The sequence below is a fragment of the Buceros rhinoceros genome, unplaced genomic scaffold (genome assembly GCF_000710305.1).
Source record: "Buceros rhinoceros silvestris isolate BGI_N320 unplaced genomic scaffold, ASM71030v1 scaffold37084, whole genome shotgun sequence".
Lineage (NCBI taxonomy): Eukaryota > Metazoa > Chordata > Aves > Bucerotiformes > Bucerotidae > Buceros > Buceros rhinoceros.
In genome coordinates, this window is record NW_010409618.1 from 22,433 (window position 1) to 33,607 (window position 11,175).

Consider the following 11,175-nt stretch of genomic DNA (forward strand, 5'->3'; position numbering starts at 1 on the left):
AAAATCATCTTTAAAAATCACTGGAAGTACTTCCTGCTCTGTAGTGTCTGTGGCATAGAAAAGCAGGATCTAGCTTTAGACTGACTGTTGTTGGCTACCCAAATACTGGTAGCAGTGTAACTGTAGCGTCGCAGAACTCATCGCGTTCCCTGAATATCCTGCTATGTGGATAGAGCTTGCAGCTTCTTGCTGCCATGTCTGGATTGTACCCCAGGAAACTAGTCAAATGTAGTTGAGGTGTATCTTTGAGTTGCTGCTGCCACGTTAACAAGGTGTCCTAAGTGCATGCATTTTAAATCCAGCTCTCTTTCCAGCTGTTTGGCTAATCGAGCTTCGTAGTGCTGGGCCTTTCTTAGCAGGTGGGTTTCCAGCATGTGCAGGTACACAAGTTAGAATTGCAAAGAGCTGCTTTACTGACATCCTGGAGAGAAGACGCTGTTGAATGCATGTGAAAATAGATCTGCAAATTTTTCCTCTCTAGGAACCCAACTGGGGTATGTACCTGCACCAGTGTACTGTAAAAGGCAGCAGGACACACGCTTACTTCCATAGTTACAGTCCCTCCAGTGCTTTTGCTGTGAATTGGGAACATCAGGAGCCATTAGAGACCAGATCCCTTGCCCTGTTGTTGGGTTTGTTTCGTGGGGCCAGGGAAACTGGCTTTCCAGCCAAGCAGAATAACATCTGTCTGAAGGATTACAGGAAATGAACAAAAATTAACTAATACTTTCAGAGAATAACGGTAAAAAAGGGAATGTATTTCTTAAAGGACTCATAGTGCTGCTGATGCGTGTTGAGGATTGCCTTCGTCTTCTAGCTGAAGTCAGTTTGCAGTGATTGCTTTGCTTTTGTTGCGTGCCTAGGTACAAACCCTTGTGCAGAGGATAACGGCGGCTGCAGCCATCTGTGTTTGTATAGACCCCAAGGCCTTCGCTGCGCTTGCCCCATAGGCTTAGAGCTCATCAGTGACATGAAGACCTGCATCGTCCCAGAAGCCTTTCTGCTGTTTTCTCGAAGAGCAGATATCAGACGAATCTCCTTGGAAACGAACAATAACAACGTTGCTATTCCGCTCACTGGAGTCAAGGAGGCTTCTGCTCTGGATTTTGATGTGACAGACAATCGGATTTACTGGACTGATATTTCACTGAAGGTAGAGGTTTATCCCATATTGGCTTTTAAGTTGTTACAGTGTTCTTGAGATAATTAAGAATGGATTGATAAATGCGATTTACAAGATTCAAGGGTTAGGGAAAAGAGCTTGTTCCAACTAAGAATGGCATATGTTTTCGTTATACTGGCATTACTCTCTTCTGTAAATCATTCTTATTGGGTTTGCATGGCAAAGTTGTGGTAACAGAGGTGGCGGGGAGTGTGGACAACACATGACACGGAAGGGGGCCTGGACTGCAGGTGTGGCTTCTGTGAGAAGCCGCTAGAAGCTTTCCCAATAGATAATGGAGCCAATGTGTGCTGGCCGTGAGATGGGCCCACCGCTGGCCAAAGACAAGCCAATCAGCGATGGCAGCACCCCAACCGGGAAGTAACCAAAAAACCCCAATCTTTATGTTAGCTTCTAATGGGCGACAAGTATGAGGAGTGTGTGTGGAGGGGAGCATTAAGGACACAGAAAGGAAGCCCATGTTTGCCAAAAAAGAATTTTGCACCATCCTAACATTATTCCTTGCTTTTCGGGCATATAAGTGGTCATCAGGTAATTAGGGAATGTCTAAACTCTGTTATATAACTGAATATAATTCTGGCTGTATCTGCTATCACTCGTTGATCCATGATGGCAAGAGTTAATTGAAGGGTTTTTTTCAAAAGACCAAGCAGAAATTATGCTTAGTGAAATTAAATTAAACCATCAATACCGAAGCACTTACAATATCGAGCTAATCAGTCATTAAGTTGTTGTCTTCTATTTGCTGTTCTGTCCTGAACTTTTTCATTAGGCTGCTTTAAATAAGTGTTCTGAGCTATAACATCGATGCTTTTGTATAGTCCTGGGAGAGCCAAAATATTTCTCCCTCGAAGTTGGCACTGAGTTATTAAGGTCACTTTGGCATGTAGACTGCTTAATTGAACCCGACTAGTTATCCCATTTATTTCCCCAGCGAAACGCTATTGTAGTTGACACAGAACACATTCACAGAGTACAGTAAATCATTACTTCTGAATAGCAGCATTGTTCGCCTTGCAAATAAGTAGCATATTGTAAGATCCTCTTTCCTATGAGATGCCTAAAATCTGAAAGTGTTTAAACTGCAACAAAGAAAACAACCAGCCCAGTGACAGAGTGGTAAAATTTCCAATTTGCCTGTGTATCTTTGTATCCCCGCAGACCATCAGCAGGGCGTTTATGAATGGCAGTGCACTGGAACACGTTGTGGAGTTCGGCTTGGATTACCCAGAAGGCATGGCTGTAGACTGGCTGGGCAAGAACTTGTATTGGGCTGATACTGGAACAAATCGTATAGAAGTGTCGAAGCTGGATGGACAGCATCGCCAAGTGCTGGTGTGGAAAGACCTTGACAGTCCTCGGGCATTGGCACTGGACCCTGCTGAGGGGTAACTTGCTGATTTAGTGTTATGTTTATGGATGGTGAAAAACAACATCGTTCCCTTTCTCTAGGGCATGTTACTTACTGCATGTAAATCCTGAGAGAACTGAGCTGGGGAGTATAACCTGGTAATTTAGAGTGTGAGGGCTGGAGGAATACGCTCTTAATGTACTGAATAATTATTAAGAATACTAAAAAAAAAATCAGAGCAGCTCATTAAAAAGGGATTTATATTTAGTTTTCTAATTAACCACAGAATCAAAGTAGTTTTAGGCTTATGGAATTCGTTAATTAGAAAAGGACTATAACACTGAAAAGAAAGTATTTGTCCTTTTAAGAATAAGGATCCTTTTTATCACAAGTTAGGGTCCAATAAAGGTATTAAATGATTTAACTTGAGAGTTGGGGAGTGAAGCTTTATTGTCTGATAATAAGGAAGATGTTTCTGTTTCTTCAGATAAGGGAGCCTTTTTAGTTGGTATGGACAAGGGAAGCAAGGACAGAGAAGGAGTGGAAACAGTTATACCCACCTATCCCCAAAATGAAAGATTTCCTGAGAAGAAACTTCTCGGTTGGATTCAAATATATTAGCAAAAGTATGGCAATAAACGGGGGGAGGGAGGAAAGAATGGGGCAAGGGAAGGCAGAACTATTTAACTTCTAAAATAGCTTGTCTACCATGAAAGGCTCATTTGATATTAACTAGTTACTGCAAAACCTTTTTGAAGTTACACCAACGCTGTATTCTTCTTATTTTACAAAAGAGGAGACTTTGTTTTCGAGTGTTACGAAATTGTCACAGTTTCTAGTGACACTGCAAGAGTTAGAGCAACACAGAGAACCTGGAACACATTCGTCCTGCTTCATTTCAGTAAGGTGGTGGCAACTCTCACAGTGTTTAGTTGACTGGAGTTCTGCACTGGCCCCACTGGGACGCATAGATGAGGCTCAGTTCTGTGAGGGATTGCCTGGACAAGTACGTCAGAGGGCATCCAACACCCGATTGTTAGAGTCAGTTACTCAGTTGTAACAAAAGGTTGCTATGGATGATTCTAGTCTTACACTGGGAATAGTTTTACTAAGGATTATTATAATTCAATGCTTTGTCTCTTCACAGCCCAGAAAAAAAAATTACTTTAGCATTGAGTCCAGATGCCTGGTTTTTTTCTTTTGTCTTATAGCTGAGCTCTGTCGTTGTACTTTATATGAAAGCTTTCATGGCATTGCTACCATGGGGGCAATTCTAACACTTGGGACCATGCTGTGTGCAACTTGCAAAATTCATGTGCAAAATACTTGCAAAATTTTAAAGAAAAATTTGCAAGTATTCTTGGTGTCTGAAGAATAGCTCCCCCTTGATCACCAGTTTCCAAAGTAACCCTTCCTGCTGTGTGGTTGGTTGAAATTAAAAGCATTTCACAGGCGTTTGTTACTAGAGGTATTAAAAGAGAGTGGTGTAAACATTGATGAACTATATCTCACGTGCTTTTAAAATGGTATTGGCTTTGTACTTTTGAAGAACTAACAACCACCAAATGTCAAATATACAGACCTCTCTACTGTACAGGACCTAAAGAAAATGTAAACATATACGAGTCCGTGTTTCTGCCAAATAAGGCATAAACTGGCATGTGAATATGTAATAGTTTGTACTCTTACTCCAGTGGAAATTTCAAAAAGTTTTGTGTTATTCTGCCCTTGGCTGAAATATAACACGCAGTTACTTGGCTGGTCGACTTAGTTGTGTGGAGATGAGCAGTGGCACCTATTAACAAAAGTACCTTGTGTACCCGCCTTTTTGCATTCCCTCATTTGATGGACAAGGGAATAGAAACAGAAGCTGAGTGCCATCGAAAATATCTTGCTAAATAAGCAGGTATAAATGAAGCTGCCAGCTGCCATCCTTTTGCCTCCTAAGTGACGTGCATGGATTAGTTAAGATTGAAGCACTTTCATATGGAACTTGCTGGTGAAAACCCAGCTCCAAGTGGAAAAAAAAATGTTGGAAGCATTTTGAGGAAACTTGACTCATTTCCTTGCTTGTGTTTTGCAAAAACATTTAGTGTAATGGGGCTTAATAAATGTTCGAATTTACAGCTCTTGGTTTTCGCTTATTCTTTCTAAGGGTTTTTGTTTTGTTTCTCCCCTTGAGTTCTCTTTTGGATTGAATGTGACTTACTTTTTTCTTTTCTGTCGTTTTAATCAGGTTTATGTACTGGACTGAGTGGGGTGGTAAGCCGAAGATTGACAGAGCTGCTATGGATGGCAGTGAACGGACTACTTTGGTACCAAATGTGGGACGTGCTAATGGCCTCACTATTGATTATGCTAAGAGACGACTGTACTGGACTGACCTTGATACCAACCTGATAGAATCCTCCAACATGTTAGGTGAGCCCCGGAGCCCTGGGCGGCATTGTAGGGGTGCTGCCACTCGCTGCTTTTTCACAGTTCCCTCTAGCAAATTCTTGCTTAAATAATGCAGAGATACACATCTTAAGACAAAAATGGATTTTTCCAAACTCACATGCCTTTAACATTTGCTTCTATAATTGATGTTTATGCAACACAGCATTTAGCGAGGCCTCAATTTTTCTTGTAGGTGATACAGTTGCTCACAAAGTCCAAATTATACAAGCTGTACATGTTTTCCGTTATATGTAGGACAGAGCTGTCAACTTTCAGTGCTTTGTAGAGTCTGGTTTTGCTACTCTGAAGAGCACTGGCAAACACATAACAAACACTTCATCATTTGTAGAAAGGTAGAGAGAAAGCCAAGATAACAGCAGCTTCTTGGACACTTTTCGCAATGTAATTTAATACAATTTGGATTTTCATGTTTGTTGGTATCCTCAGAGTTCAGGCATTGTTTTTTTCCAGTATCCTGCACGCTAGGGAGCTTTTCCTGGCTAGTACTAGTCACCAGGAGTGCTCTCTCTCACGCTAGGATGTGTGTGATTGTTTTATAAACTGGTTATTACAACTAAATGGAGATGGAATATTTTGGGAGGACTGAGGCCCTCTCAGGTTTGCACGGTATGCTTTTTTAATTTCTCAGCTCCCACAGGAGTGTACTGCCTTATTGTGTGCCAAATTATTCAGATTAGCATTATCACTAGCCAATATTTAAGGTTAAAGGAGTTAGTCTGCTTTAAACGGTACGTTTGCAATAGTGGAACAAAGCTAAAGAAAAAGATGAAAAATGCATTATAGGAATTACATGTAATGTAAAAGCTCTTCTTCAGCTTCTCACGTGTTTTGATGTGTGCTGTTGAGGCTGGCTTGGTGTGCTCATCTTCCCTGGGAATACAGTGTCAGGATCCTGCATCTCCTTCAGAGGGATCCTGTTTATTTTGGGAAGAAGGGGAAGGACGGAATCTTTGAAAACCCTGGTAATTTTCAAAACTGAGACCTTTTCCTTCAGTGAAATCCTTCTCTCTGTGAACAGCGAGCAGAATTAGCACATTTCCGTGATAGACTCTGAGAGTTCAGGGTGGTCTTTTCAGTATTTTACATTACTTTGTAATTTACTTTTGTAAAAATGAAATGTTACTTTAAAGTTATAATGTATTAACCTTTCTGTGCAGGGGACTTGCCCAACAGCATTAAGTGGCGTGTCGTTTGTCACCACGTAATTCTGCTTCTTCTCTCCCTTCCATTTTTGGAAACAGGCCTTGACCGTGAGATTATAGCTGATGATTTACCTCACCCATTCGGCTTGACTCAGTATCAGGATTACATTTACTGGACAGACTGGAGCCGGCGTAGCATTGAACGAGCCAACAAGACCAGTGGCCAGAACCGAACTATCATCCAAGGGCATTTGGATTACGTTATGGACATCTTGGTCTTCCATTCCTCCAGGCAGGCAGGCTGGAACGAGTGTGCCTCCAGCAACGGTCACTGCTCTCACCTGTGCTTAGCAGTCCCTGTTGGGGGTTTTGTCTGCGGCTGCCCAGCTCACTACTCCTTGAACTCTGACAACAGGACTTGTAGTGGTAAGCTGTAATGAATACAATTCAAACAGAGAAGCAGATGTGTTTAGTAACAGATGCAAGCGTTGTGCTTGGAGGAAAGAAGAAGTTTATTTTTGCATGAGATGGTGAAGCTTGTTTGCTAACAGGCCAAGTTAAGGCTAATTTCTATTTTTAATACTGAACATGTATTTGAAAAATTTTTGGTCCGTAAGCCTGCCTTCCTCCTTAGGAAGCAGGATATATGGCTGGATAAAGATGGCGGTGAAAATGTGTTTTTTAAAGTACAATTTTCTAATAATAAAATCCTACTGACTTTTAAGAGAAGACAGGATTTTGGAAGTGAAGAAAAAAATGTCTTGCAACATAGCACTATAACTATAAATTATAAAGAAGAGGGGCAGTTAGTGACCGTTTTCAGTGACAGCTAAATCTGTGTCAATGGGAAAGCTCAAAATGCATTTGGTTTTGTATCTATCTGTCAAACTCTCCTCAAGTGCTTACTTGCTTTTTTGTTTGTCTGCTTATTTATTTCTAATCTTGCCTGAGATAAAGGATATGTGGTGGTTTGGTCTGTCTTTTGGACTTTGCATAGCCTTTAGGTGGTCAAGATTTAATTCTTGAGTAGCTGTTTTTACTGGCTGATGAGATTCTCAGGTGGGCCTCTGTCATACCCCTAGAAGTGTTTCTTCCTCAGTGAGGAGGGGCTTGACTCCACCACCTCCACAGCACATCAGATTTCTGATCTCAGTGCAGGCAAGCCCCATTTTTCTCTATTGTTGTGCAGAATATGAACTGCATGAGCCCCTCCGGCTGTGTGTAATTAGTCTCTACCCAAATAATTTATCCATCTCTCAATAACTGGCTGCCAGTGAAGCTCTCATAATTTTGGCAGCCACGCTGGACGGCTGAATTCCACTGGTGTCGTTCAGATTAGTCAGTGGATGAAGAGATTCATGGTAGAGAGAGACAGATTGTATCTTGTCCGCGTTATGCGTGAGTGGAGAGATCCAGCTGTTGTTTTAAAGGCAAAAGCAGAGCTGCTTGTTCCACAAATGCCACCTCATGGCTTTTTTCAGAAATTTTTGAAAATCGTGCTTTATGGAAAACTCTGCTTTTCCGTTCCCCCGTGTGTCCTGTACTACTCCTTTCCTTTTTTATTACAAAGGGCATGACAACTAGATTCTTGCACTCTTAACACGCTCACACCTTCCTGCAAGTTAGAGGCACAGCAGGCAACCCTGGTGATGACTGTGATTTTGTAGGTGGAGGAATTTGACTGCTAGTGGAGAACAAGTAGCAAAATGATCAAAGGTCATGTTGTCTTGTAAAAATGCTCTTGGAAAGGAAGGGGGAAAACATAGGAAATACGTTGTGAGCAAATAGAACTCCTTCCCTGCGGTACAGTTCAGGGCCATTTGTGAGGCATTAGGAGTTTTCCTTCTGCCATATTCAAACCTGGGAACTTTCCAACTTCTCATCTGTAGGAAACTGGGGACTTGGGCTTCTCTGCATATAATGCAGGTTTTTTTCCTGGCCACTGTAATTGGAGCCTGAATTGTTTTAACTTTCTCTTGCCTGTTTTACTTGCTTATGTGCTCCTGAACATTATTATTAGCCCAAGCCCTGTCTAGAGGCCAGTTCCTTGCTTCTGGATCACGCTGTTCATGCATGCATTGATTCTTTAAATTATGGGAAGGAGACACTTCTCTGATGAGATCAGGTATCTCATCAGACCTACCACAAGTTGTGAATTTTGAAGGCAGTGTTACACAGGAGACGCACTCATTGCACTCCATTTGTCTGCCAAAAATATAGTTAAACTATGTGCGTATTGGGAGGGAGGATGATCAAAACTGGGAAGGGATTTCTGAAAACGGTACTGTCAGAGATGTGGGGGCTGAAAGGGGGAAATCCTGTTGCTTTTTATAATGCACCGCCAATTGAAAATTGGAAGCCAGACATCTTAGACAGTAAGAGGGTGTCTTTAGGGAAAAGTGGAAAGAATTTTAGGTGCTTGATGTTACTGTTTACCTGCACTATTTTATCTTAAGCTTTTTTCCCTTTCCATTATTTTCTTAACTGCTGATAAGAAATCCGATGTTTTCTGAATCCATTATTTTGCTGTGCAGCAAAATTCAGAGTTCAGAGCTAAGTAGAAGGCAGCTTAGGTTACTGGAGAAACACTTGGAGGGGAAATACAGCTTTTCCAGAAAGCAAAAATACCTTGCAGTTAGGCCTGATTGTTATAGGATGTTAGAATTTGAGTGTGAGCTACCAAGGAAACTCCCCCTCACCTGTTTTGTTTTTTCTCTCTCTCTCTTTTCCCAGCAGCCAAAATAAGTGTTCAAAGCATATGCCTAAAAAAAAGGTGATGATGTTCTCTGGGAGACTTTTGCTATCTCCCCTTTCCAAGGTGCTGCGTTACCTGTTTGACTGGCTGGACTGAATGAGTGCAGCGTCCCACTGCTAATCTTTCCAGACTTGTGCTATAGCGAATTGAGCGTACAAACTTCAGGGAGGCTGCAGATGCTTTTCTGGCTGCTGGCTCTTGTACCATCTTGCACAGCAGTGGCTTCAAGTAGACCATTATTGTCACGAACGCTGTGAAAAAGGAAAATATTTTAACTACCTCCTCTGATTTTCAATCTAGTTATGTAATACAAGGATAATTTCTTTTTTAATGATGTACTAAAAGCCTCGTGCACTTACTATAAGGTACAGCCTGTAATGTACAGCTGTATGGGGTGGGGAAGACTTATTTTCTGAAGTTTGATGGTATTTATATCTGGACAAGGATAATTTCTTTTTTAATGATGTACTAAAAGCCTCGTGCACTTACTATAAGGTACAGCCTGTAATGTACAGCTGTATGGGGTGGGGAAGACTTATTTTCTGAAGTTTGATGGTATTTCTAAGAAAAAAAAATTATTTGTCCAGGAAATTTTTGCTGGGCATCAGCTCAAGCTTTTAAGAGGTTTGTTTTTTTTCTGATTACAGGTTAGGGAAGCACCTAGAAATAAGAAAGATTCATAAATTTGAGAAGAGCTAATAGATTTTTCTCCAAAAATGCAGCCTTGCACGCACCTAAGATTTGCTTGTGAATTAGTTTGTGTTCTGTGCTGGTGCTGGCAGAAAGAGGGTTTTTGGGAACAGGACTGAACTACTCTGATGTCACCCTCTCTACCCTGAGATCTCTAAATAAGAACTCGATGCCGGCCTTTGCTCAGCTTCCTCTGCAAGTAGAAGCGTACCTAGCAAAAGGTTCAGCTTCAAACTTGTGGAGCTTGGACCCCTTTAGAAGGCGAATTGACGGTTCTTTGGGAGGCATGGCTGACCATTCGTCTTTGAGGTGATTTTGACAGAAGTCTTGACATTCATTTGTCCTGTGACTTACAACATTATGTTTGCCTGTTTCATCCACATTCAGACAGTTACAGTAAAAAGAGGTCATTTGAAAGGTTTCTGAAAATGAGTAGAGGTTGTGATTTTTATGCTTTGTTTTAATGTTGGGGTTTTTTTTTTGCAAAGGAAGAAAGAGAATGAAATAATAGGTACTGTCTGGTTATATATAGTATTTGACATTATTGAACATACAAATACCCAGTTTTTGCCACATGTAATCCTTTCACCCTTTTTTTTTAACCCCATCAAGCTCCTACAACCTTTCTGTTGTTCAGTCAAAAGAATGCAATTAATCGCATGGTGATAGATGAGCAGCAGAGTCCAGATATCATACTACCTATCCATAGTCTCAGGAACGTTCGAGCTATTGATTATGATCCCTTGGATAAGCAGCTGTACTGGATTGATTCTCGGCAGAACATCATCCGGAAGGCACAGGAAGACGGCAGCCAGGTACCTGAGTGTGATGGGATTACTAAAAGATGAGGAAGGCATGCCCTACACCCAACAGTGCATGATTGTACATGAATAATGTAGATGCACGGGCTTCCTGTGTATTACTGGCTGCCACTTGGCAAAACAAGCTGCATCTGGAGTTTCTGGAGTCCACAGCCAGTAATCTGGGAGATGCAGCAGGAAATAAAACATGGAAAACTAAGGCCAGCTTCAAGACACTGTTGCTCACAGGGCATTATTTACTCGGTGCTGTCTTTTGGCTGGTGGCTGTTGGGAACCCCTGTTTGACAGATTGAAACATGGAAGAGAAGATTCTTGAAAGAAACAGTGTATGAGAGAGAAGGAAGAGTTAAAAATGACCAGAGTGCAGGGGTGTTGTCTCTGAAATGAAGAGAGTGGGATTTTGTGAGCACGTGGCTCTGTCTGAAGCCTCCCAGGTGCTGGTGGGGATAGGAAGAGAGTTTTCACCAACCACAGAGGCACTGAGTGAGGAGGTTGAACTAGTGACCTGTAAGGGATGCAGCAGGCTTGGGAAAACGTATTTGACTGGGGAATGCAGAAAAAGTAGAGTAGAAGGCACAAAAGGTGATACAGTTTTAGTGAGGTTAATTGTGAGCAATGACTGCGTAATAATTTTCACATTTTAAGAGAGATTTTTTCTTCCTGAATTTTTGAATGGAGGAGAAGCAGGAGACTAAGATGAACTTAGGTGCTATATTCAGTTTAATTTGTAGGAGAGTGTGGTTTCTGGTGGTGGGTGTGGTGCTGGTTGGATC

At 41.6% G+C, this 11,175-nt stretch overlaps 1 protein-coding gene across 1 annotated transcript in view; it reads left to right on the top strand.

Annotated features, from left to right (window-relative positions):
* LRP6 (low density lipoprotein receptor-related protein 6) overlaps positions 1-11,175 on the top strand; it is a gene marked incomplete at its 5' end in the record, with an annotated part of 47,254 nt that overhangs the window by 17,229 nt on the left and 18,850 nt on the right. Inside the window, 5 exons of the mRNA XM_010135288.1 lie at positions 864-1,153; positions 2,345-2,571; positions 4,771-4,955; positions 6,236-6,562; positions 10,194-10,396. Coding sequence (XP_010133590.1) covers positions 864-1,153; positions 2,345-2,571; positions 4,771-4,955; positions 6,236-6,562; positions 10,194-10,396 — 1,232 coding nt within the window. The remainder of the gene's footprint in view (positions 1-863; positions 1,154-2,344; positions 2,572-4,770; positions 4,956-6,235; positions 6,563-10,193; positions 10,397-11,175) is intronic.